This window comes from Lithobates pipiens, unplaced genomic scaffold (assembly GCF_037356315.1).
Source record: "Lithobates pipiens isolate NorthernLeopardFrog02 unplaced genomic scaffold, aLitPip1_a1.2 Scaffold_35, whole genome shotgun sequence".
Lineage (NCBI taxonomy): Eukaryota > Metazoa > Chordata > Amphibia > Anura > Ranidae > Lithobates > Lithobates pipiens.
Window position 1 is genome coordinate 4,746,233 of NW_027507811.1, and position 27,492 is coordinate 4,773,724.

General features: G+C 47.7%; 3 protein-coding genes across 5 annotated transcripts in view; 2 read left to right on the plus strand and 1 right to left on the minus strand.

Annotated features, from left to right (window-relative positions):
- The window catches only part of LOC143955622 (uncharacterized), a 280,961-nt gene that overhangs the window by 207,466 nt on the left and 46,003 nt on the right, over window positions 1-27,492 (minus strand). The gene's annotated exons all lie outside the window — the stretch shown is intronic.
- LOC143955563 (uncharacterized) lies at window positions 139-26,530 on the plus strand. Of its 3 annotated transcripts, XM_077465635.1 has the most exons (9): window positions 139-216; window positions 6,560-6,755; window positions 6,872-6,969; window positions 7,059-7,271; window positions 7,351-7,557; window positions 8,003-8,144; window positions 23,627-23,724; window positions 23,850-23,991; window positions 24,497-26,530. In XM_077465635.1, the coding sequence occupies exons 2-9, from the start codon at window positions 6,722-6,724 to the stop codon at window positions 26,251-26,253; spliced, it is 2,691 nt and encodes an 896-aa protein (XP_077321761.1). In that variant the 5' UTR covers window positions 139-216; window positions 6,560-6,721; the 3' UTR covers window positions 26,254-26,530. The 3 variants fall into 3 exon arrangements, with proteins under 3 accessions (XP_077321761.1, XP_077321762.1, XP_077321763.1); XM_077465636.1 differs by lacking the exon at window positions 7,059-7,271; XM_077465637.1 differs by lacking the exons at window positions 139-216; window positions 6,560-6,755; window positions 6,872-6,969; ... (1 more) ...; window positions 7,351-7,557; window positions 8,003-8,144 and adding exons at window positions 16,148-16,500; window positions 23,315-23,510.
- On the plus strand, window positions 8,169-12,958 carry LOC143955661 (uncharacterized). The gene has a single exon (XM_077465763.1). The coding sequence runs from the start codon at window positions 10,465-10,467 to the stop codon at window positions 12,448-12,450; it is 1,986 nt and encodes a 661-aa protein (XP_077321889.1). The 5' UTR covers window positions 8,169-10,464; the 3' UTR covers window positions 12,451-12,958.

The window sequence follows — 27,492 nt, forward strand, 5'->3', positions numbered from 1 at the left end:
CATACACACACAGCACAAGGCCGTGTTCCCACTACGAGATGTTTCTCGGGGCTGCAGTTCCTCTGAGCTCCACAAGGTGGTGATCTCAATTCTATCTAGACAGGAAGTCTCTATGGAAGACAGGAAGTGATGTCAGGTATAAATAGGAAGTGTCGGGTGAGAGGTGAGTTGGGAGGAAGTATAGAGGAGACATTGTTGGAAGCGGCAGTAGAGGAGGTAATAAGATCTTATTTTCTATTTACACCCAGTAACCCCCCGTCATGTCCGTCCTCTTCCTCCATAGTCACTGTGATGTCTTTTATCTCCAGCAGATGATGATACACACATATATTATTATTATACAGGATTTATATCGTGCCAACAGTTTGCACAACATGAGGGCAGACAGTACAGTTACAATACAATATAATACAGGAGGAATCAGAGGGCCCTGATCCTTAGAGCTTACAATCTAAAGAGGAGGGTCAAACGATACAAATGGTAATGACTGGGGGATGGGCTGATGGAGAAAGTAGAAGTACGGCTGTTCGGTGGAGGCAGGATAAGCTTCTCTGAAGAGAAGGGTTTTCAGGGATCGTCTTAAAGTGGACAGAGTAGGAGATAGACAAATTGGGATTTCCAGAGGATGGGAGAGGCTCTGGAGATGACTATGGGAGGAGGTGACTAGAGAGCTGGATAAAGGGAGGTTTTGGAAGGTACGAAGAGATTGATTTGGTTGGTGTTGTGAGACTAGATTAGTGATGTAGCTGAGGGCTGAGTTGTGGATGACTTTGTAAGTTGTTGTTAGTATTTTGAACTTAATTGGTTGGGTGAGCGGAAGCCAGTAGAGTGATTAGTGATCAGCGCCTAGAGGCGATTCAGTTCGCATTGTGCGCTATATAAGTATTTCATTCATTCATTCATTAGCAGAGAGGGTTGGAGGACACTGAATGGAGACCAGTGGAGGGATTGGTAGAGAGGGTTGGAGGACACTGAATGGAAGCCAGTGGTGGGATTGGTAGAGAGGGGTGGAGGACACTGAATGAAGGCCAGTGGAGGGATTGGTAGAGAGGGGTGGAGGACACTGAATGGAGGTCAGTGGAGGGATTTGCGGAGAGGGGTGGAGGACACTGAAGGGAAGCCAGTGGAGGGATTGGTAGAGAGGGGTGGAGGACACTGAAGGGAAGCCAGTGGTGGGATTGGTAGAGAGGGGTGGAGGACACTGAATGGAGGCCAGTGGAGGGATTGGTAGAGAGGGGTGGAGGACAATGAATGGAGGCCAGTGGAGGGATTGGCAGAGAGGGGTGGAGGACACTGAATGGAAGCCAGTGGAGATATTGGTAGAGAGGGGTGGAGGCCACTGAATGGAGACCAGTGGAGGGGTTGGCTGAGAGGGGTGAAGGAAACTGAATGGAGGCCAGTGGAGGGATTGGCAGAGAGGGGTGGAGGACACTGAATGGAGGCCAGTGGAGGGATTGGTAGAGAGGGGTGGAGGTCACTGAATGGAGACCAGTGGAGGGATTGGCTGAGAGGGGTGGAGGATACTAAATGGAGGCCAGTGGAGGGATTGGTAGAGAGGGGTGGAGGACACTGAATGGAGGCCAGTGGAGGGATTGGTAGTGAGGGGTGGAGGACGCGGAATGGAGACCAGTGGAGGGATTGATAGAGAGGGGTGGAGGACACTGAATGGAGGCCAATCTAGGAATTGGTAGAGAGGGGTAGCACAATGAACGGTTGGTAAGGTGGATGAGTCTGGCAGCAGCATTCATGATGGACTGAAGGGGGATAGTGTATGTAAAGGTAAGAGAAGGAGGAGGGAGTTGCAGTAGTCGAGAGGTGACCAGGGAGTGGAATTGGAGTTTTGTGGTGTCATTGGTTAGGAAGGGGCATATTTTGAAGATGTTGCGCAGGTTGAGACGGCAAGCTTTGGACAGTGATTGGATGTGGGGCCGAAAGTAGAGTTCAGAGTCCAGGATTACCCCTGGCACCCTGGCATGTTGGGACGGTGATAGTTGAGTCATCGATCTTAACAGAGAAGTCAGAGGAAGGGGCACGTGGGGGGAGGAAATATTATGAGCTCGGTTTTGGATAGATTGATTTGGAGGAAGTGATGTGACATCCAGACTGATATGTCTGTTAGTAACTTAGTGTTGCATGAGAAGACTAATGGAGTGAGCTGAGGAGTAGAGACATATATTAGGGTTTTATCAGCCTAGAAATGGTATTGCAAGCCTTGGAGGCTATAAGCTGACCCATGGAGGAGGTGTAGATCGAGAAAAGGAGAGGCCCAAGAACAGAACCTTGGAGGACCCCGAAGGAGAAAGGAGGAGGAAGTAAAGTTGTGATGCTGAAGGTGCGGTGGGATAGGTAGGATAATGTTGAAGGTGTGGTGGGATAGGTAGGATGATGTTGAAGGTGTGGTGGGATAGGTAGGATGATGCTGAAGGTGCGGTGGGATAGGTAGGATAATGTTGAAGGTGTGGTGGGATAGGTAGGATGATGTTGAAGGTGCGGTGGGATAGGTAGGGTGATGTTGAAGGTGCGGTGGGATAGGTAGGATGATGTTGAAGGTGTGGTGGGATAGGTAGGGTGATGTTGAAGGTGCGGAGGGATAGGTAGGATGATGTTGAAGGTGCGGTGGGATAGGTAGGATAATGTTGAAGGTGTGGTGGGATAGGTAGGATGATGTTGAAGGTGCGGTGGGATAGGTAGGATGATGTTGAAGGTGCGGTGGGATAGGTAGGATGATGTTGAAGGTGCGGTGGGATAGGTAGGATAATGTTGAAGGTGCGGTGGGATAGGTAGGATGATGTTGAAGGTGCGGTGGGATAGGTAGGATAATGTTGAAGGTGCGGTGGGATAGGTAGGGTGATGTTGAAGGTGCGGAGGGATAGGTAGGATGATGTTGAAGGTGCGGTGGGATAGGTAGGATGATGTTGAAGGTGCGGTGGGATAGGTAGGATGATGTTGAAGGTGCGGTGGGATAGGTAGGATGATGTTGAAGGTGCGGTGGGATAGGTAGGATAATGTTGAAGGTGCGGTGGGATAGGTAGGATAATGTTGAAGGTGCGGTGGGATAGGTAGGATGATGTTGAAGGTGCGGTGGGATAGGTAGGATGATGTTGAAGATGCAGTGGGATAGGTAGGATGATGTTGAATGTGCGGTGGGATAGGTAGGATGATGTTGAAGGTGCGGTGGGAAAGGTAGGATGATGTTGAAGGTGCGGTGGGATAGGTAGGGTGATGTTGAAGGTGCGGTGGGATAGGTAGGGTGATGTTGAAGGTGTGGTGGGATAGGTAGGATGATGTTGAAGGTGCGGTGGGATAGGTAGGATGATGTTGAAGGTGCGGTGGGATAGGTAGGATGATGTTGAAGGTGCGGTGGGATAGGTAGGATGATGTTGAAGGTGCGGTGGGATAGGTAGGATGATGTTGAAGGTGCGGTGGGATAGGTAGGATGATGTTGAAGGTGCGGTGGGATAGGTAGGATGATGTTGAAGGTGCGGTGGGATAGGTAGGATGATGTTGAAGGTGCGGTGGGATAGGTAGGATGATGTTGAAGGTGCGGTGGGATAGGTAGGATGATGTTGAAGGTGTGGTGGGATAGGTAGGATGATGTTGAAGGTGCGGTGGGATAGGTAGGATGATGTTGAAGGTGCGGTGGGATAGGTAGGATGATGTTGAAGGTGCGGTGGGATAGGTAGGATGAGTTCCAGTGAATAGTACAGTCATGGAGACCAAAGTAGAGGAGTTTTTTGAGGAGGAGGGGGTGGTCCACTGTGTCAAAGGCAGCAGGGAGGTCACGGAATAGGAGCACAGAATAGCGTCCATTGGATTTAGCCATTAGCAGATGATTTCTGCGTTTAAGGAGAGCAGTTTTTGTGGAGTGTTAAGGGTGAAATCCAGATTGAAGGGGATAAAGAAGGTTATTTTCAGGGAGGTGGTCAGTCAGTTGGTTGTAGACCAGATGTTCAGGAGGTTTGGAAGAAAAGGGGAGCAAGGAGATGGGGCATAGATTTTTAAGGTTGGTGGGGGTCCAATAAAGGCTTTCTAAGTATGGAGGGTGACTGGTGCGTGTTTTAGAAAGTTGGGGAAGATGCCAGAAAAGAAGGAGAGATTGAAAATATGAGAGGGTGTAGGATAGAGCCAGAGGGTGAGTGCAGTAATTGTGAAGGAACTGGGTCCAGGGGACGGGTGGTTGGGTGGGCATTAGAAACAAGTTTAGCAACCTCATCTATAGTAGCTGGGTTGAATAAGGGAAGTGTTGATTGTACCTGTGGACATGGAGTATTAAGTAGGGGAGGTATCTGTACACCGGAGGTCTCATCATGAATTGTATCAATCTTATTTTTGAAGTGATTGGTGATCTCCTGGACAGTGGATGAGTTGGTGGATGAAGGTAGTGGAGGACGAAGTAGCGTTGAAGGTAGAGAAGAGTTGATGGGGACGGGATGATAAGTTGTTAATGGGAATGATAAAATAGGTCTGCTTGGCAGTGAGAAGACTTTTATCGGTTGAAGTCTTTTGTAATGCCGCATACACACGACCGAACTTTCCCGCAGAAAAGGTCAGACGGAATCATTCCGATGGATATTCCGATCGTGTGTGGGGCTTCATCTGACTTTTTTTTTTTTTCAAAAATTCCAATGGACCTAGAAATAGAACATGTTTCAAATCTGTCCGACGGAATCCATTTCAATCGGGAAAACCGTTCGCCTGTATGCTGGTTCGATAGACCAAATATGACACTAAGGCAGCTATTGGCTACTGGCTATTGAAATTCCTTTTCTAGTCCCATCGTACGTCATCACGTTCGAAATCCGTCGGACTTTGGTGTGATTGTGTGTAGCCAAGTCCGTTCATTCGTAAAGTCCATCGGAACTCCGCCAAAAGTCCATCGGGAAGACCGTCGGACCTAGTCTGCCGGAAAGTCCAGTCGTGTGTACGCGGCATTAAGAGGTCTATTTTACTCTTGCAAGAGGTCTGTTTTCTCAAGTCGTCTTCCAGGACGAAACACGTTAACCCCCACCACCTAAAAGGCAGCCCTCTAGGGCTTTTAAAATAAAAATGGAGTCATCACGTTCAAAATGAAAGGACTTTGGCCCGTTCATGTGTTGGCAAGTCCTTTTCGGTCGGAAGTCCGTCATAACTCCGTCTGGGAAGGCCGTCTGACCTTTTCTGCCGTAAAGTACGGTCGTGTGTACACGGCATCAGACTTAATCCTACGCCACAGGTGCTCGAGAGCACAGCTATGTTTTTTGAGACTCCTGGTGTCATCTGTTTACCAAGGTTGTAGGTGTCGGGTCTCGATTCTGTGTGTAGTGAGGGGGGCCGGTGTGTGCAGGGCGGAGGACAGGGATCTATTGTGGACAGAAGTGGCTAAGTTGGGGCAGTTTCGGGAGTGAGATTTTGTCATAGAGGTGGTCAGTAGCAGAATTGAAAAGAGAAGGGTTGAGATGGTGAAGGTTTCTACAAGTATCTGTTAGGCGGTTGGAGGGAGAGGAGGTGGAAGACTGGGAGAGAGTGAAATGAATAAGGTAGTGATCAGAGAGTGGGAGAGGATTGTTGGAGAGGTTGCATGGATAGGAGGGTGATGCCAGCAGAGTGAGTAGAAGAATGTATCTATTTCTAAAATCAAATGAGGAGAATGATAGAGAGGGAGGTGGGTGAAGTACCTGAAAGATGCTATGTGGGGCTAGAAGGATTCCCACTCCACCTCCCTTCTGTCCACTGGGTCTGGGGGAGTGAGTCCAGAGAAGGTCATCATGGGAGAGGGAAGCAGGAGAAGCAGTGTCGGATTCATGAAGTCAGGTTTCAGTAACAGCAAGTAGTTAGTGTTAAAGAGGTCATGGACAGAAGTGACTTTTTTTTACAGACAGAGCAGACATTTCAAAGGACACAAGAGAAGAGGAGGCTGGTTTTGGGAAGAAGAGGAATAGAACTGAAATTGTGTGGGTTGCAGCTGCTGCCAGAGGGCATGGGGTGATGGGAGATTTGGGCACAGTTAAACGATGGAGGCCTAGGGTTTGGGGTTTAATATCCAGAGGTTAGGAGAGGTAGAAGGGTGAGGGAAGTAATATGGGAGTGTGATTTATATGAGCTCAGAGCAGGTGTTACAAATACAATATCACAAGCATGAGACTGCAGGCTTGGCTGGCTTTAAATCAGGTTTGGTCTCCAACCCGAGACTGACCACATCAATCACCGTGCAGGTGGACCGACAGACAGAAAGAATGCATGACAGCCAAAACCAGGATGCTGGAATGAGGAGCGCAACACACTCCTGGTAAACGGATTATACTACTTCTATTAGTAGTGGGGGGGAGGGGGGGTATTTATGGCGGAAAGATAACGTTCATCTTTCAGTTTAGGAGAGGAGGGACGCACCCGGGAGAAATTATTCTCTGTACAGAAACCTCAGAGAGTGCTCCGCACAGCTCCTCCTTCCAATGTCCCTCCAATCAGATTCAGAGAATCCTATGACATCACACTGACCTCACACTTACGGAAAAATGGAGACCTGACCAGTGAGGTGAGGAGGATTCTGGGAATGTCATTTGATTTTACTATTTGTGTTCAGATCTAGAGTTTTCCTCCTGTGAAGTCTGGAGATCACATGACCATCACATTGCCTCCACCTCCCTCCCTGATAGAATAGAGAAATACAAAGAAGATTCTAGAAGTCACCAGAGAGATCATCGAGCTGCTGACAGGAGAGGTGAGCGGAGCCGGGAAGGACGTCATGATGGACAATCAGCCGCCCCTCACATCACCGGGTAAGAGGAGACTTTATTGTAAAGGAGAGAGCAGTACGGAGGCTCCACCTAGATCCCCCATCATCTGATAAACACATAGAAACAATGTATTCAGTCAGTGTGTGTGTTTCCTACAGATGGATCCAGTAATGGGAACCCACCAGAGAGATGTCCCCGTCCTCTGTATTCCCGGGATTCCACACAGGAAGATCACACCATCCCCCACCATCATCAGGTAGATGAGGAACAATCACTGATAGTATCATTAGGATCTGTACATTATCTGCATTGTTACCATTGATGTCATTTTTATTATATATTCAGAGTGGAAACCTGAGAGATCCTAAAGTTGAGGTTAAAGAAGAGATAAAAGAGGAGGATGATGAGGATGGGGGGATGGAGGAAGAACACAAAGATCTGTACCAGGACACCATGGAGGAGTCATCCAGATACAGGAACCCACCAGAGAGATGTCCCCGTCCTCTGTATTCCCGGGATTCCACACAGGAAGGTCACACCATCCCCCACCATTATCAGGTAGATGAGGAACAATTATTGGTAGTTCTGATTTGTACACAGCATGATTGTTACAATGAATGTTTTATTATATATTCAGAGCGGAAACCTCGGGGATGATAATATTGATGTTAAAGAAGAGTATAAAGAGGAGGATGAGGAGTATGGAGTGATGGAGGAGTTTTCAGAAGGACACAAGGATATGATGGAGCCACCAAATACCAGGAACCCACCAGAGAGATGTCCCCGTCCTCTGTATTCCCGGGAATCCACACAGGAAGATCACACCATCCCCCACTGTTGTAAGGTTGGTGGGATGGAGAATCTAGAACTAGATCTAGAACAGCCTTTCTCAACCTTTTCAGCACAGAATAACCCTTGAAATAACTTTCCAGTCTCAGGGAACCCCCTGCTAAAAATGACTAAGTCTATAACTCATGATACATTAGTGTGATGGTCAGTGGTAAGAATGCCCCTTACACTTGTGGTCATTGGGAAGAATTACCCCCCTTACAGATAGCTAAAAAGATCAATGGTGTCAGTGGGAACTTATCTGAGAGGCAGAAATTCTCATTTTTCAAGGAACCCCTACAACCTCTGGAGGAACCCTACGGTTCCATGGAACCCTGGTTGAGAAACCCTGATCTAGAACATGGACTTGTGTAGAGGATGTGTATTCTTTCTATGTGATGTCACAATAATAAATCTTCTATCTTACAGATGATATTTTCTCTCTCATTTTCTTGGTTTAGAGTGGAGATCCAATGGATATAGAATTTGAGGTGAAATCAGAAGAAGAAGAGAGGTATGTGAGGGATGATCAGCAGTCTATGGAGGAGGATGGAATAACGGGGACATTTATAGAGGAGGACACTCCTACAGAGATCAGCACAGGTGGGTCATTAAGAGGAGCTCCAGTCTGGAATTTTTTTTTTTACTATAAGGACACTTACCTGTCCAGGGATCATGCTATGTCGGCACCCGGAACCTATTTGTCTATTGGCTCTCCGGTGCAGACATTGGCATTGCAAGTTTTCTACTGTGTATGTGTCACACTGCGCTTTCTGAATGGTCCTGCTGCCTTCTGGGACCTGTGTGTGTGTCCCAGAAGACAGCTGGGGGTGAGGAGGATTGGAGGATTTTTAACCCCCCCAAAAAAGTGCCAAATGTGTCAGTGGAAGGGGAGAGGGTGCGAGCAAGCAGAGATTCCCTTTTGGGTGGAGCTTTGCTTTAACACTAAATACATTCCTCCACCCATACTGCTCACTAGGGGTGCAACAGATCAAAAAACTCACGGATCGTTCTTCGGATCAGAGTCAGGGATCGGATCGTTCCTCGGATCAGAGTCAGGGATCGGATCGTTCCTCGGATCAGAGTCAGGGATCGGATCGTTCCTCGGATCAGAGTCAGGGATCGGATCGTTCCTCGGATCAGAGTCAGGGATCGGATCGTTCCTCGGATCAGAGTCACGGATCGGATCATTTTTCGGATCAGCAAATAATAATTTAATTTGCAAAAACCTGTGAAAATTCCACCACCATATAGTCCCCACTGTAATATCCACATCATCTCCCCCACTGTAATATTGGCTGAGTATGGCTGGGTACGGCTGGGTAGTGCAGAGTATTGGCAGGCAGGGTATTGCTGAGTATTGGCAGGCAGGGTATTGCTGAGTATTGGCAGGGTATTGCAGAGTATTGGCAGGCAGGGTATTGCTGAGTATTGGCAGGGTATAGCAGAGTATTGGCAGGCAGGGTATTGCAGAGTATTGGCAGGCAGGGTATTGCAGAGTATTGGCAGGCAGGGTATTGCTGAGTATTGGCAGGGTATTGCAGAGTATTGGCAGGCAGGGTATTGCTGAGTATTGGCAGGGTATAGCAGAGTATTGGCAGGCAGGGTATTGCAGAGTATTGGCAGGCAGGGTATTGCAGAGTATTGGCAGGCAGGGTATTGCAGAGTATTGGCAGGCAGGGTAGTGCAGAGTATTGGCAGGCAGGGTATTGCAGAGTATTGGCAGGCAGGGTATTGCAGAGTATTGGCAGGCAGGTTATTGCAGAGTATTGGCAGGGTATTGCAGAGTATTGGCAGGCAGGGTATTGCAGAGTATTGGCAGGCAGGGTATTGCAGAGTATTGGCAGGCAGGTTATTGCAGAGTATTGGCAGGCAGGGTATTGCTGAGTATTGGCAGGCAGGGTATTGCTGAGTATTGGCAGGCAGGGTATTGCAGTGTATTGCTAGAGTATTTGCTGGGTACTGCAGGGTATGGAGGTATGGCTGCTTCCATCCGATCTCTCCCCTCCACTGTACAGATTAGTACAGAGAGGGGAGAGAGGAACCGGCGTCATAACATGACGCCGGTTTGTTTACACGTGATCGCTCCGTCGCAGCGATCACAGTGTAAACGGCCTGGGTGTAGAAAGATGGCTGCCGCTTCAGAGCTAGGCCGAAGCCGCTGCCTTTCCTAAGGCCGAGACGGTGGAGCGCTCCGCGGATCACGGCATGTGCCGATCCGAGCGGGGTGACCCGTTAGGATCACGGATCGGTGACGATCAGTTGCACCCCTACTGCTCACTGATTGGTCCAGAGTAGGGCGGGGGCGGGGTGATATCAGCCTGTAATCCCCTGGTCACTTTCCTGAGCTGTGTTCCCCGTCCTGTATTCCTGGATTTCTCTCCGATAATCTTCCTTCTCTGTGCTGCCGACACAAATTATGGATCTAGACTGGATTTATGGAGATTCTGGGGATCAGCTGGCAGCACAATGTTGGTTTTCACCATAGGTGTTACTAGCCCCAGACACCTGGGGTATGTACCTTGGGTCTTCTGCCCCATGCTCAGGTCTAGCAAGACAATCCCCCCGGGGTTACTTGCTCTGTTATTTGCTGGCTGTGCCGGGTGGAGGGATATGTCTGTATAGTCTCAGACCCAAGTCACTGAGTGCAGTCTCAGGAGATGGGAGGAGCGGTGTGGGACCTCTGCAACTTGTCTCATGTAAACATTTCATCTTCCACTGATTACTGAACACCAATATTATGAGTCCTGACCCTTACACTGTATACAGTAATTATATATTGCACATTACATACTCCTGACCCCTGCACTATATATGCTATGTTGTACATTACATAGTCCTGAGCCTGGTAGGAGATCAGAGGACCCATTTACTAGTTACCTTGAGGGGGGAATTGTAAGATCCTCAGAGGCAAGGCTGGCTGATGTGGGCGGAGTCCTGGTTTAGGGGAACCAATCAGCTCATGTCTAGTAATAATCTTTGTATTTCTATTTTAGTAGATGGACGGGAGATGAGGAAAACCTCAGAGGATTGTCTCACTTTGTCTCCAGACTGTAAAGTAGAAGATGAGGACATCACACAGTATAGTCCAGGAGAAAACCCGACTACCTCAAATGTCCATCCGGCACCACACAGTGTAGATGGACCATCGTATTCCTCTTATCCTGAGGAACCTCAGACTGTGCGGGACGGTGCCGGACCATCGTATTCCTCTTATCCTGGGGAACCTCAGACTGTGCGGGACGGTGCCGGACCATCGTATTCCTCTTATCCCGAGGAACCTCAGACTGTGCGGGACGGTGCCGGACCATCGTATTCCTCTTATCCCGAGGAACCTCAGACTGTGCGGGACGGTGCCGGACCATCGTATTCCTCTTATCCCGAGGAACCTCAGACTGTGCGGGACGGTGCCGGACCATCGTATTCCTCTTATCCCGAGGAACCTCAGACTGTGCGGGACGGTGCCGGACCATCGTATTCCTCTTATCCTGAGGAACCTCAGACTGTGCGGGACGGTGCCGGACCATCGTATTCCTCTTATCCCGAGGAACCTCAGACTGTGCGGGACGGTGCCGGACCATCGTATTCCTCTTATCCCGAGGAACCTCAGACTGTGTGGGACGGTGCCGGACCATCGTATTCCTCTTATCCTGAGGAACCTCAGACTGTGCGGGACGGTGCCGGACCATCGTATTCCTCTTATCCCGAGGAACCTCAGACTGTGCGGGACGGTGCCGGACCATCGTATTCCTCTTATCCTGAGGAACCTCAGACTGTGCGGGATGGTGCCGGACCATCGTATTCCTCTTATCCTGAGGAACCTCAGACTGTGCGGGACGGTGCCGTCCTTCCAACAGATAAGAGGTTTTACTGTCCTGAGTGCGGGAAGTGTTTCCGTTTGAAATCCAAACTTAATTTGCATAAAATAACTCACACAGGAGAGAAGCCATATTCCTGCCCTGAGTGCGGGAAATGTTTTTCAGATAAGTCCAAATTTTCTAGGCACCAGAGAATGCACATGGGGGAGAAGCCGTATTCCTGTCCTGAGTGCGGGAAATGTTTTTCACAGAAGTCCCATCTTAACACACATATAAGATTACACACAGGAGAGAAGCTGTATTCCTGCCCCGAGTGTCGGAAATGTTTTTCAGATAAGTCCAAATTGGATAGACACCAGAGAATACACATGGGGGAAAAGCCTTTTTCCTGTTCTGAGTGCGGGAAATGTTTTTCAGATAAGTCCCATCTTAACATCCATATAAGATTGCACACAGGTGAGAAGCCATATTCCTGCCCTGAGTGCGGGAAATGTTTTTCACGTAAGTCCCATCTTAGCAGACATCAGATATCACACACAGGTGAGAAGCCGTATTCCTGTACTGAGTGCGGGAAATGTTTTGGGCACAAAAGAGAACTTGTCGCACATCAGAGATCTCACACGGGGGAGAAGCCGTTTTCCTGTCCTGAGTGCGGGAAATGTTTTTCAAGGAAGTCCAATCTTCACACACATAAGAGACTGCATACGGGAGAAAAGCCGTATTCCTGTATTGAGTGCGGTAAATGCTTTGTAAAGAATTCAAAACTTATCACACATCGGAGGTCTCACACAGGCGAAAAGCCGTATTGTTGTCCTGAATGCGGGAAGCGTTTTTCAGATAAGTGCAATGTTTATAAACACATCAAATTTCACATGGGAGAGAAGCCGTATTCCTGTTCTGAGTGCGGTAAATGTTTTGTACAAAAGTCTGAATTTGTCACACATCAGCGGTCTCACACGGGGGAGAAGCCATTTTCCTGTCCTGTGTGCGGGAAATGTTTTTCACGAACGAGCAACCTTTACAGACATCAGAGATTGCACACGGAAGAAAAGTCTGCACTGAGCGCGGGGAAATGTTTTGTACAAATTTAACAACTTGTGATTCATCAGAGGTCTCACACGGGGGGGAGGCCATATTGTTGTCCCGTGTGCGGGAAATGTCTCTCAGATAAGTACAGTTTAAATAAACACTGGAAAACTCATACGAAGCAGAAGCTGTTTTCCTGTTTTGAGTGCGAAAAATCTTTTTCAAATGAAATCAGATTTTTGAACTATCAGAGATCTCACACGGGGGAGGAGCCATATTCCTGTCCTGAGTGAGGGAAATGTTCCTCACTGAAGTCCTGTCTTCCTGTACATCAGGGGGTCGCACTCAAGGTGTATTAGTGAGTGCGGGAAATGTCTTGTATGTGAATGTTGCTGGACATGTGGGGAAGAAGCACCCCCTGATATACACCTCAGATATACTCCATGGCTGATCTTCATCATGGAAGAAACAGTTGATAAGGAGATCAGAGATCACCAAAGACATGGATGAAGTGTTGTACCCTGTCGGCCATTGATAGCAGGAGAAAAATAAAAATGGAGTCATTACCTCTCATTGGCTGAGTACATTTTGTGGTGTAAACTCTTGCAAGAGGTCTGTTTTCTCAAGCCGTCTTCCAGGACGAAACGCGTGAACCCCACCACTTAAAAGGTGGTCCTCTAGGCCTTTTAAAATAAAAATTGAGTCATTACCTCTCATTGGCTGAGTACATTTTGTTTGAGAAGAGTTCACAAACACTTACAGGTCTGTTTTTCTAAAAAAACTTTGTTGAATGAATGTGGCGTGCATTCCTCCAGCCGTGACCAGTATTGGTCATATTTTATTTCAGTGATTTCCTATGATCGTTGGCTCCATCTAGTGGCAATAATGTGGCACCTCAGTATTAATACCTCATTATTGCCCCAAGATGGATCTGACGGTCATAGGAAATTGCTGTGTTAATGAAATTACGGACAGAATTTGGCACAGCTGGGCGAATTCTTGTGTCACACCATTGGTAATTTTGCCAAGGATCCTGTCTGTGAGTCGGTCACAGATTAATGAGGCAGACTGGATCCTGGGCAAAACGATTGTGAATATTAATGTTCTGCTGTGTACAGAATGCAGGGGACAGGAGTGTGTAATGTTCAGAATGCAGGGGACAGGAGTGTGTAATGTTCAGAATGCAGGGGACAGGAGTGTGTAATGTACAGAATGTAGGGGACAGGAGTGTGTAAAGTACATAATATAGGGGACAGGAGTGTGTAATGTACAGAATGCAGGGGACAGGAGTGTGTAATGTACAGAATGCAGAGGAAGGGAGTGTGTAATGTACAGAATGCAGAGGACAGGAGTGTGTAATGTACAGAATGCAGGGGACAGGAGTGTGCAATGTACAGAATGCAGGGGACAGGAGTGTGTAATGTACAGAATGCAGAGGACAGGAGTGTGTAATGTACAGAATGCAGGGGACAGGAGTGTGTAATGCACAGAATGCAGGGGACAGGAGTGTGTAATGCACAGAATGCAGGGGACAGGAGTGTGTAATGTACAGAATGCAGAGGACAGGAGTGTGTAATGTACAGAATGCAGGGGACAGGAGTGTGTAATGTACAGAATGCAGAGGACAGGAGTGTGTAATGTACAGAATGCAGAGGACAGGAGTGTGTAATGTACAGAATGCAGAGGACAGGAGTGTGTAATGTACAGAATGCAGAGGACAGGAGTGTGTAATGTACAGAATGCAGAGGACAGGAGTGTGTAATGTACAGAATGCAGGGGACAGGAGTGTGTAATGTACAGAATGCAGGGGACAGGAGTGTGTAATGTACAGAATGCAGAGGACAGGAGTGTGTAATGTACAGAATGCAGGGGACAGGAGTGTAATGTACAGAATGCAGGGGACAGGAGTGTTTAATGTACAGAATGCAGAGGACAGGAGTGTGTAATGTACAGAATGCAGGGGATAGGAGTGTGTAATGTACAGAATGCAGGGGACAGGAGTGTGTAATGTACAGAATGCAGGGGACAGGAGTGTGTAATGTACAGAATGCAGGGGACAGGAGTGTGTAATGTAGATAATGCAGAGGACAGGAGTGTGTAATGTACAGAATGCAGGAGACAGGAGTGTGTAATGTACAGAATGCAGAGGACAGGAGTGTGTAATGTAGATAATGCAGAGGACAGGAGTGTGTAATGTAGATAATGCAGAGGACAGGAGTGTGTAATGTAGATAATGCAGAGGACAGGAGTGTGTAATGTACAGAATGCAGGAGACAGGAGTGTGTAATGTACAGAATGCAGGAGACAGGAGTGTGTAATGTACAGAATGTAGGGGACAGGAGTGTGTAATGTACAGAATGCAGAGGAATGCAGAGGACAGGAGTGTGTAATGTACAGAATGCAGGGAACAGGAGTGTGTAATGTACAGAATGCAGGGAACAGGAGTGTGTAATGTACAGAATGCATGGGACAGGAGTGTGTAATTTACAGAATGCAGAGGACAGGAGTGTGTAAAGTACATAATATAGGGGACGGGTGTGTGTAATGTACAGAATGCAGGGGACAGGAGTATGTAAAGTACAGAATGCAGGGGACAGGAGTGTGTAATGCACAGAATGCAGGGGACAGGAGTGTGTAATGTACAGAATGCAGAGGACAGGAGTGTGTAATGTACAGAATGCAGAGGACAGGAGTGTGTAATGTACAGAATGCAGAGGACAGGAGTGTGTAAAGTACATAATATAGGGGACGGGTGTGTGTAATGTACAGAATGCAGGGGACAGGAGTGTGTAATGCACAGAATGCAGGGGACAGGAGTGTGTAATGTAGATAATGCAGAGGACAGGAGTGTGTAATGTACAGAATGCAGAGGACAGGAGTGTGTAATGTACAGAATGTAGGGGATAGGAGTGTGTAATGTACAGAATGCAGGGGACGGGAGTGTGTAATGTACAGAATGCAGGGGACGGGAGTGTGTAATGTACAGAATGCAGGGGACGGGAGTGTGTAATGTACAGAATGCAGGGGACGGGAGTGTGTAATGTACAGAATGCAGGGGACAGGAGTGTGTAATGTACAGAATGCAGGGGACAGGAGTGTGTAATGTACAGAATGCAGGGGACAGGAGTGTGAAAATAAAAGAAAGAAAGTCTACAGGAGGGGACAGTGGTGACTGGAGGACACGAAGTCCCACACTATACTCGCTCAGGTGTAGGGCACTGTCTGTTCCTCCAGACTCAGGAATACACTGCGGCATTTGTAGGCTGCCAGGCGGGAGCGTCCTCGGGGCAGGAAACAATTCTCTTACCTTACCAGGAGCAGCCTGCGGGCAAGAAACGGGAGCCGGAATTTGGCGGGGGGGAGGGGTCTGGAAGGCAGATTGATGACTGCTTGTCTTTTGTCACATCGTGGATCACGACTGCAATATGCACCCAGCACCAGGCTGGATAGGAGGGCCAGTGGCATTTAGAGGAACCGATCGCCTCCATCTCCCTCCTGCAGCCCCCGCTGAATGGCAGTAGGAGGGAATGAAAGGGAAGCCGGCTTTCAGTGGGGGCTGCAGGAGGGAGATGGAGGTGATCGGTTCCTGTGTATGCCCCCCCCCCTCCTATCCAAGTGTACACAAATATGACAAGGGAGCCGCACGGGCCCCCTGAAGCATGGGGCTAGGTTGCAATTTTGACCCTCTATTTATGCCTCTGCCCCAATCCCTCTCATTTACAGATTCTACAAGCAATACAATACAAAAAGACTCCTAGACTGTTTATTGGAGTCGGAGTGAATGGACTGTTACTGGGGTGAGTGGAGGGGCCTCCGTACTGTTTGGGAAAGAACCAGTTAATACCACCGCTCTCTGCGGGGGGAGCACTACACATCTATAAGGATATACAGTACATACACACACCGCACAAGGCCATGTTCACCCTACGAGAGGTTTCTAAGGACTGCAGTTCCTCTGAGCTCCACAAGATGGTGATCTCACTTCTACCCAGACAGGAAGTGTCTATGGAAGACAGGAAGTGTCTATGGAAGACAGGAAGTGATGTCAGCTACAGACAGGAAGCTCCTTGTGATATGAGGTAGAGGTGACGTTGCTGGAAGCGGCAGTAGAGAAGGTAATAAGATCTTATTTTCTAACCTCCCGTCATGTTCTGTCCTCTTCCTCCATAGTCACTGTGACGTCTTTTATCTCCGGCAGATGATGATACACACATTTATTATTATACAGGATTTTGTATCGTGCCAACAGTTCTCGCAACATGAGGGCAGACAGTACAGGTACAATACAATATAATACAGGAGGAATCAGAGGGCCCTGATCCTTAGAGCTTACAATCTAGGAGGGAGGGTCAAAGGATACAAAAGGCAAAAATTGTGGGGGGTGGGCTGATGGTGAAAATAAAAGTCCAGTTGTTAGGTGGTGGGGCAGGATAGGCTTCTCATAGGAAAAAGGGTTTTCAGGGATCATCTTAAAGTGGACAGAGTAGGAGATAGTCAGACAAACTGGGATAGGGAGTTCCAAAGGATGGGAGAGGCTCGGTAGAAGTCCTGAAGATGAGCAAAGGAGGAAATGATGAGGGAGATAGAGAACAGGAGGTTTTCGGGAGGATCGAGGAGAATGATTTGGTTGGTATTGTGAGATGAGGTTAGTGATATAGCTGGGGGGGGGCGAGTTCTGGATGACTTTATAAGTTGTTGTTAGTATTTTGAATTTAATTTGTTGGGGGAGCAGAAACCAGTGGAGGACAATGAACGGTTGGTAAGGTGAATGAGTCTGGCAACAGCATTCATGATGGACTGAAGGGGTAAGGGGGTCTATATAATGGCAATCCAGTGAGGAGGAACTTGCAGTAGTCAAGGCAAGAGATAACCAGGGAGTGAATCGGTAGCTTTATGAGGTCATTGGTTAGGAAGGGGCGTAATTTGGAGATGTTATGGAGGTTGAGGTGGAAAGCTTTGGACAGCGATTGGATGTGGGGCTGAAAGGGGAAAGTTCAGAGTCCAGGATTACACCGAAGGACCCTGGCTTGTGGAGATGGGTTGAGGGTTGTGCCATCAACATTGACAGCGGAATCGGGGGAAGGGGCACGTGGGGGAGGAAATATTATGAGCTCGGTTTTGGATAGATTGAGTTTGAGGAAGTGGTGAGACATCCAGGCTGATATGTCTGTTAGTAAGTTAGTGATGCATGCGGAGACTCATGGAGTGATCTGAGGGGTAGAGACATAGATTTGGGTGTCGTCAGCGTAGAAAAGGTATTGAAAGTCATAGGAGGCTATCAGCTGACCCAGGGAGGAGGTGGAGATCGAGAATAGGAGAGGTCCAAGAACAGAACCTTGGAGGACCCCGAAGGAGAAAGGAGGAGGAGAAGAGGAGGAAGTAAAGTTGTGACGCTGAAGGTGCAATGGGATAAGTAGGATGAAAACCAGCGAAGACCACGGTCACAGAGACCAAAGGAGAGGAGTTTTTTGGGGGAGGAGGGGGTGGTACGTTGTGTCACAGGCAGCAGAGAGGTCCAGGAGTAGGATTACAGAAAAGTGTCCATTGGATTTAGTAGCTGATAGCAGATGATTCGTGAGTTTAAGGTGAACAGTTTCTGTAGAGTGTTGAGGGTGAAATTCAGATTGAGGGGAATCAAGGAGGTTATTTTCAGTGAGATGGTCGCTCAGTTGGTTGTAGACCAGACGTTCGGGAAGTTTTGGGTGAAAAGGGGAGCAAGGAGATGGGTTGAAGGTTGTTAAGCTTGGTTGGGTCCAGGGAAGGTTTTTTAAGTATGGGGTTGACTAGTGCATGTTTTGGAGAGTTAGGGAAGATACAATGTGAGTTAGAGAGTGTAGGATAGAGCCAGACGGTGATCGCAGTATTTGCCAGGGAACTGGGTCTAGGGGGCAAGTGGTTAGGTGAGCATTAGAAAATAGCCTGGCAACCTCGTCTATAGTAGCAGGGTTGAATAACAAAAGTGTTGTTTCTACCTGTGGATACGGGGTGTTCAGTAGGGGAGGCATCTGTAGATCTCATCACGAATTGTATCAATCTTATTTTTGAAGTGATTGGCGATCTCCTGGGCAGTGGATGAAGGTAGTGGAGGAGGAAGTAGAGTTGAAGGTAGAGAAGAGTTTACGGGGGCAGGATGATAAGTTGGTAATGAGAGTGATAAAATGTCTGCTTGAGAGTGAGGAGACAGGAATTGTATTTTTGGAGGGCAGATTTATATTGGTTGAAGTCCTAAGCCCTTGTACACACGGTCGGAGATTCCGACGGAATGTGTCTGATCAGACCATTTTTTCGGATATTCTGACTGTGTGTGGTCTCCATCGGACTGTTTCCATCGGAGTATCCGACGGACCAAGTTTTCCAACTTGTTGGTAAAATTTTCAGACAAAATGCTCCGATCGGACATTCTCCGATCATGTGTAGAGAATTCCGATCGGACAAAGTGCCACGCATGCTCAGATCAAATTCCTACATCAAAGCTATTGGCTACTAGCCTGATGGTAGTCCCATTGTAACGAAATTACGTCATCAGGTTCTGAACGATCGGATTTTCCGACAACTTTGTCCGACCGTGTGTATGCAACAGTTTCGGACAAAATCCGTTGGACAAAACCTGACGGATTTGGTTGTCGGAATGTCCGACCGTGTGTACAAGGGCTAAGACTTTGTCTTACACCACAAGTGCTCGAGAGCACAGATATGATTTTCAGACTTCTGGTGTCATCTGTTTGCCAAGGTTGTAGGAGTTGGGGCCTGAATCTGTGTGTTGTGAGGGGGGCCAGGGGCCGGGGAGGAGGAAAGCGATCTATTGTAGACAGAAGTGGTTAAGTTGGGGCAGGACAGGGCTGAGATTATGTCATAGTGATGGTCAGCAGCAGAGTAGAGAAGGGTTAAGGTAGGTTAGGTGGTGATGGTTTCTCATGCCACATACACACGACCGGACTTTCCGATCGTGTGTGGGATAATCCGATTGTTTTAAAAAAAAAAAATCAGAGGGACCTAGAGATAGAACATGTTTCAAATCTGTCCGACGGACTCTAATCCTATTGGGAAAACCATTCGTCTGTCTGCTGGTCTGACGGACCAAATACGACGCAAGGGAAGCTATTGGCTACTGGCTATTGAACTTCCTTTTTTTTGTCCCGTCTTACGTCATCACGTTCAAAACGAACGAACTTTGGAGCAGACATAGTCCGTTTGTGTGTGGCCAAGTCCGTTCGTTCGGAAGTCCGTCGAATGTCCATCGGGAAGAATGTTGGACCTTTTCTGCCGGAAAGACCGGTCGTGTGTACGCGGCATAAGAGTAACTGTTAGATGGCTGTAAGGGAGAGGAGGTGGAAAACTGAGAGAGAGTGAAACTAATAAGGTGGTGATCTGAGAGAGGAAAAGGATTGTTGGAGAGGAGTGCATGGAGTGCATAGGTAGGAGAATACAAGGTCAAGGGTGTTGCCATCAGTTAGTAGAAGCGTGTATCCATTGTGTATCCATTGCTTCTGTTCAAAAGAGAAAGTAATGCCGCGTGCACACGACCAGACTTTTCAACATCAAAAGTCTGACGGAATGATTCCGGCAGACCATTCGATCGTGTGTGGGCTGCAGCGGACTTTTGATTTGCAAAAGTCTGACAGACTTTAGAAATGGAACATGTTTAAAATTTTTCCACCAGAACTCCGCCGGACCCAGTTCCTACCGAGAAATCCGCTCGTGTGTGTGCTAGTCCGACGGACAAAAACCGATGCGAGGGCAGCTATTGGCTACTGGCTATGAACTTCCTTATTCTAGTCTGGTCGTACGTCATCACATTCGAATCCGTCGGACTTTGGTGTGATTGTGTGTGGCCAAGTCCGTTCATTTGGAAAGTCTGCCAGAACTCTGTCAGAACTCCGTCGAAAGTCTGTCGGACCTAAGTCTGGTCGTGTGTACGCGGCATTAGACTGAGAAGTTTAGAAGTAGCAGGAGTATTAGTATTAACAGGGATGTTGAAGTCACAGAGAATGATTGTGGGGATTTTAGATAGAGACAAACTAGGGTAGCAAGGCACAGAAGTCATCAAGGAAACTTGATACGGGTCCAGGAGGCCAAAAGCACAGCACTTCTAAAAGAAACTGGAGAAAATAGATAAATACAATGTGCCTCAAATGAAGAGAGGGAGGTGGGTGAAGTACCTGAAAGATGCTATGTGGGGCTAGAAGGATTCCCACTCCACCTCCCTTCCATCCACGGGGTCTGGGGGAGTCGGTCCAGAGAAGGCCATCATGGGAGAGGGAAGCGGGAGAAGCAGTGTCGGATTCATGAAGCCAGGTTTCAGTAACAGCAAGTAGTTAGTGATAAAGAGGTCATGGACAGAAGTGAGTTTGTTACAGACAGAGGAGGTGTTCCAAAGGGCGCAAGAGAAGAGGAGGCTGGTTTGGGAAGAAGAAGGATAGAAACTAAATTGTGTGGATTGCAGCTGTTGCCAGAGGGCATGGGGTGATGGGAGATTGGGGCACAGTTAAATGATGGAGGTCCAGGGTTTGGGGTTTAATCTCCAGAGGTTAGGAGAAGCAGAAGGGTGGGGGAGGTAATATGGGAGTGTGATTTATATGAAGGGACATGCCTCAGCGTCCTGGAGATTTTATTTTTGCAGGTTGGAGGTTGGTTGAACTAGATGGACTTGTGTCTATTTTCAAACTGACTATGTAACTATGTGGGTTTAGAATTATCAGGAGTCGGTGAGTGCAGGAATAGAGAGAGGACAGAAGTGAGGGTGATATATACAGGCTGTGGGGTGGAGAAAAGGGGTGAGGGAAAGAGAGATTAAGGAGAGAGGACACAACTGTCAGAAGGATTGGTAGAAAGTACTGTAACGACACTCCAAGTATGAAAGGGGTTAAAGACATTTAGGACATTCAATTTCCGAACACAAAGGCAGCTGCCGAACACTCCAATCAGCCGAACCATAAATCCATATGGATAATTCTCCCCCAAGTACGAGACGAGGCTCTGTCTTGAGGTTCAAACAGGAATGAATCTTTATTTTGAGATCTCACACAAATATATAAAGCAGGATGAAAATACAGCCTCTCACCAGAAACCTAATTAACATGAGCTAATTATCGAATTCTTTAGACAGCCTAGGTGACTCAGAGGCATGACCTTTAGGACAGACTTCACGTCTTCTAGCTCACCGACTATACAATACACATTTTCAAAGTAGTTTGCTCTATATTTTCGCTTTGTGAATCGCAGAAGGGCAGAGCCAAAGTGCACCCACTTAAATTAAGATCCCACTTATAGAAAGACATGTGACCCCCAGCCATATATAGTGTGGAAATGTAGATGAACCCCTTTAGGGTCAGAACATCCCCCCCACTTACATGGCTGAAATATTTTCTTCATTTTTGAGATGTGTCACCTTTTCCACCAATGACCTTCTCACCTCATCCGTCTATTGTAGAATTTCTACATCTATACTAACAATGTCACGCTTACCCCTAAGGCCGCGTACACACGCGGGGACTGTTCGCCCAACTTTGTCCGTCAAACAGTTTCGGCAAACAGTCCGCTCAAAATTAGCATGGACGGACATGGCCACACACGACGTACGAACAGTTTGCTGAAACCGTGCGCGATGACGTGAACGGCACGTACGACGGGACGCAAAATACGACGTCCTATACATTGCATTACAACTTTCGGCGTGTAAATCCTTTCTGAGCATGCGCGGAACTTAGTTTGACGAACAAGCCTACACACGAGGGGACTGTTCGCTGAAACCAAGTTTCAGCGGACAGTTTTTCGGAAATTCCGAAAAACCTTGTTCAGCAAACTGTTCGCTGAAACTGTCCGCTGAAAGCCCACACACGGACGGACTGTCCGCCGAAACACTGTTCAGCGGACAAAGTTGGGCGAACAGTCCCCGCGTGTGTACGCGGCCTAAAACAGGTGATCAGACACTATAGCTGGCTTCTGTGTTCTGCACCTTTAGAAGCCCCCTTTAACATAAGGCAAGCAGGCCTACGGGTTCATAGTTGCCCTAAGGACTTATACAATACAATGCTATAGCACAATGCTATAGATGCAGGCTACCACATTGGGCAGGTGCAAACTGAGTACAGCAACCAGGTACTTGCGGTTGGCAGACAGGCAGTGTAGTTCAACGACTCTCCAGGTACAAGGCAGGCAAGGTTCAGAATAGTCAGGATCAAATCCATAGTGAAAAGACAGGCAGGGGTCAGAGAGTAGTCGATATCCGAACCAAGGTCATCATCGAGGGAATCCAAACAAAAGAGCAGGGCAAATAAACAGAGAGCATGGAAGACTTGTTACAAATGCAATATCACAAGCATGAGACTGCAGGCTTGGCTGGCTTAAATCAGTTTTGGTCTCCACCCAGAGACTGATCACATCAATCACCGTGCAGGTGGACAGACAGAGAGAGAGAATGCACCCCCGCCAAAACCAGGATGCTGGAATGAGGAACAGGAGCGCAACACACTCCTGACAAATGGATTATAGTACATTTATTAGTGGTGGGGGATGGGAGGTTTATTTAGGGAGGATCGGAATATATATGTCTTTATTTCATAAGATTCAAATCGGAAAGAAAGGGGGGAAAAATGTAATTTAGAGTAAATGTCCGGTAATTTTTTATTCCCATAATGAAGTCTCAGCTATTTATCCTAAAATGTGATCAGTAAAGTCTCCGGAGAACACGGAGATCACAGGAATATGATGTGTCCTGACAAAACCCAAAGACAACGTTCATCTTTCAGTTTAGGAGAGGAGGGACGCACCCGGGAGAAAATATTTTGTGTACAGAAACCTCACACAGCACCTCCCACAGCTCCTCCTCCCAATGTCCCGCCAATCAGAATCAGAGAATCCTATGACATAATACCCAGTGAGGTGAGGAGGATTCTGGGAATGTCATTTGATTTTACTATTTGTTTTCAGATCTAGAGTTTTCCTCCTGTGAAGTCTGGAGATCACATGACCATCACATTGCCTCCACCTCCCTCCCTGATAGAATAGAGAAATACAAAGAAGATTCTAGAAGTCACCAGAGAGATCATCGAGCTGCTGACAGGAGAGGTGAGCGGAGCCGGGAAGGACGTCATGATGGCCAATCAGCCGCCCCTCACATCACCGGGTAAGAGGAGACTTTATTGTAAAGGAGAGAGCAGTACGGAGGCTCCACCTAGATCCCCCATCATCTGATAAACACATAGAAACAATGTATTCAGTCAGTGTGTGTGTTTCCTACAGATGGATCCAGTAATTGGAACCCACCAGAGAGATGTCCCCGTCCTCTGTATTCCCGGGATTCCACACAGGAAGGTCACACCATCCCCCACTGTTACAAGGTTGGTGGATCGGAGCTTAAAAAACACAGACTCATGGAGATGATGTGTGGATTTCTTATATGATGTCACAATAATAAATCTTCTATCTTACAGATGATATTTTCTCTCTCATTTTCTTGGTTTAGAGTGGAGATCCAATGGATATAGAATTTGAGGTGAAATCAGAAGAAGAAGAGAGGTATGTGAGGGATGATCAGCAGTCTATGGAGGAGGATGGAATAACGGGGACATTTATAGAGGAGGACACTCCTACAGAGATCAGCACAGGTGGGTCATTAACACTAAATCCATTCCTCCACCCATACTGCTCACTGATTGGTCCAGAGTAGGGCGGGGGCTGGGTGATATCAGCCTGTAATCCCCTGGTCACTTTCCTGAGCTGTTGTTCTCCCCCCATCCTCACTCTCTGACCTCTGGTGGGGCTCAGCCCCGCTGTTATTCATGACTAAATCATGGAGTAAATAAGGAAGTGCAGGACTTCTTGTGTTGGGAAGATGGCAATGAGTGATAGAGGGGGAGGGGACACTCGTCCTATAATCCCCTCATCACTGTCACTCCTATAGAAGACAGTTCTCGTTGTTTCCTCACTCTCTGACTAAGGTCCATGAATAAAGAAATGATCTGGTAGGAGATCAGAGGACCCATTTACTAGTTACCTTGAGGGGGGAATTGTAAGATCCTCAGAGACAAAGCTGCCTGTTGTGGGCGGAGTCCTGGTTTAGGGGAACCAATCAGCTCCTGTCTAGTAATAATCTTTGTATTTCTATTTTAGTAGATGGACGGGAGATGAGGAAAACCTCAGAGGATTGTCTCACTTTGTCTCCAGACTGTAAAGTAGAAGATGAGGACATCACACAGTATAGTCCAGGAGAAAACCCGACTACCTCAAATGTCCATCCGGCACCACACAGTGTAGATGGACCATCGTATTCCTCTTATCCTGAGGAACCTCAGACTGTGCGGGACGGTGCCGGACCATCGTATTCCTCTTATCCCGAGGAACCTCAGACTGTGCGGGACGGTGCCGGACCATCGTATTCCTCTTATCCTGAGGAACCTCAGACTGTGCGGGACGGTGCCGGACCATCGTATTCCTCTTATCCTGAGGAACCTCAGACTGTGCGGGACGGTGCCGGACCATCGTATTCCTCTTATCCTGAGGAACCTCAGACTGTGCGGGACGGTGCCGGACCATCGTATTCCTCTTATCCTGAGGAACCTCAGACTGTGCGGGACAGTGCCGGACCATCGTATTCCTCTTATCCTGAGGAACCTCAGACTGTGCGGGACGGTGCCGGACCATCGTATTCCTCTTATCCTGAGGAACCTCAGACTGTGCGGGACGGTGCCGGACCATCGTATTCCTCTTATCCTGAGGAACCTCAGACTGTGCGGGACGGTGCCGGACCATCGTATTCCTCTTATCCCGAGGAACCTCAGACTGTGCGGGACGGTGCCGGACCATCGTATTCCTCTTATCCCGAGGAACCTCAGACTGTGCGGGACGGTGCCGGACCATCGTATTCCTCTTATCCTGAGGAACCTCAGACTGTGCGGGACGGTTCCGTCCTTGCAACAGATAAGAGCTTTTCCTGTTCTGAGTGCGGGAAGTGTTTTTTACAAAAGTGCAAGCTTTCTGATCATCAGAAATTGCATACAGGGGAAAAGCCGTATTCCTGTCCTGAGTGCGGGAAATGTTTTTCACATAATACCGCCCTTTCCAGACATCAGAGAGTGCACATAGAGCTGAAGCCATATCCCTGTCCTGAGTGTGGGAAATTTTTTTCAAAGAATTCCCATCTTTCCAGACATCGGACAACTCACACAGGGGAAAAGCCGTATTGCTGTACCGAGTGCGGGAAATGTTTTACAGAGAAGTGCAATCTTTCCAGACATCAGAGATCGCACACGGGGGAAAAGCCGTATTGCTGTACTGAGTGTGGGAAATGTTTTTCAGATAAGACAGAACTTTCCTATCATCAGAGTTTGCACACGGGGGAGAAGCCGTATCCCTGTCCTGAGTGTGGGAAATGTTTTTTAAAGAAGTCCATTCTTTCCAGACATCAGAGATCTCACACGGGGGCAAAGCCGTATTGCTGTACTGAGTGCGGGAAATGTTTTTCAGATAAGACTGAACTTTCCTATCATCAGAGATCTCACACGGGGGAAAGGACAAATCCCTGTCCTGAGTGTGGGAAATGTTTTTCAAAAAAGTCCGCTCTTTCCGTACATCAGAGATCTCACACGGGGGAGAAGCCGTATTCCTGTCCTGAGTGCGGGAAATGTTTTTTACAAATGTCCCATCTTTCCAAACATCAGAGATCTCACACGGGGGAAAAGCCGTATTGCTGTACTGAGTGCGGGAAATGTTTTTCAGATAAGATCGTACTTTCTTATCATAAGAGATCTCACACGGGGGAAAAGCTGCATACCTGTCCTGAGTGTGGGAAATGTTTTAAACATAAGTCCAATCTTTTCAAACATCAGAGATCTCACATGGAGGAGAAGCCACGTTCCTGTCCTGAGTGAGGAAAATGTTCCTCACTGAAGTCCTGTCTTCAGGGGTCCCACACAACCCTGGAGGTGTATTAGTGAGTGCGGGAAATGTCTTGTATATGAATGTTGCTGGACATGTGGGGAAGAAGCACCCCCTGATATACACCTCAGATATACTCCATGGCTGATCTTCATCATGGAAGAAACAGTTGATAAGGAGATCAGAGATCACCAAAGACATGGATGAAGTGTTGTACCGTGTCGGCCATTGATAGCAGGAGAAAAATAAAAATGGAGTCCTTACCTCTCATTGGCTGAGTAAATTTTGTGGTGAAAGGTTTCTAAAAACTTTACTGAATGAATGTGTAACGCACAGAATGCAGGGGACGGGAGTGTGTAATGTACAGAATGCAGAGGATAGGAGTGTGTAATGTACAGAATGCAGGGGACAGGAGTGTGTAATATACAGAATGCAGGAGACAGGAGTGTGTAATGTACAGAATGCAGGGGACAGGAGTGTGTAATATACAGAATGCAGGAGACAGGAGTGTGTAATGTACAGAATGTAGGGGACAGGAGTGTGTAATGTACAGAATGTAGGGGACAGGAGTGTGTAATGTACAGAATGTAGGGGACAGGAGTGTGTAATGTACAGAATGTAGGGGACAGGAGTGTGTAATGTACAGAATGCAGGGGACAGGAGTGTGTAATGTACAGAATGTAGGGGACAGGAGAGTGTAATGTACAGAATGCAGGGGACGGGAGTGTGTAATGTACAGAATGTAGGGGACAGGAGAGTGTAATGTACAGAATGTAGGGGACGGGAGTGTGTAATGTACAGAATGCAGGGGACAGGAGTGTGTAATGTACAGAATGTAGGGGACAGGAGTGTGTAATGTACAGAATGCAGGGGACAGGAGTGTGTAATGTACAGAATGCAGGGGACAGGAGTGTGTAATGTACAGAATACAGGGGACAGGAGTGTGTAATGTACAGAATGCAGGGGACAGGAGTGTGTAATGTACAGAATGCAGGGGAGAGGAATGTGTAATGTACAGAATGAAGGGGACATTGTAATTGTAATGTACAGAATGCAGGGGACAGGAGTGTGTAATGTACAGAATGCAGGGGACAGGAGTGTGTAATGTACAGAATGCAGGGGACAGGAGTGTGTAATGTACAGAATGCAGGGGACAGGAGTGTGTAATGTACAGAATGTCGGGGACAGGAGTGTGTAATGTACAGAATGCAGGGGACAGGAGTGTGTAATGT

Coding starts and splice junctions, on each gene's coding strand:
- LOC143955563 (XM_077465635.1), top strand. CDS start 6,722: ATGATGGACAATCAGCCGCCCCTCACATCACCGG. Junction 6,756..6,871: donor GCCGCCCCTCACATCACCGG/GTAAGAGGAGAC, acceptor TGTTTCCTACAG/ATGGATCCAGTAATGGGAAC. Junction 7,272..7,350: donor CCATCCCCCACCATTATCAG/GTAGATGAGGAA, acceptor TTATATATTCAG/AGCGGAAACCTCGGGGATGA.
- LOC143955661 (XM_077465763.1), top strand. CDS start 10,465: ATGTGGGCGGAGTCCTGGTTTAGGGGAACCAATCAGCTCATGTCTAGT.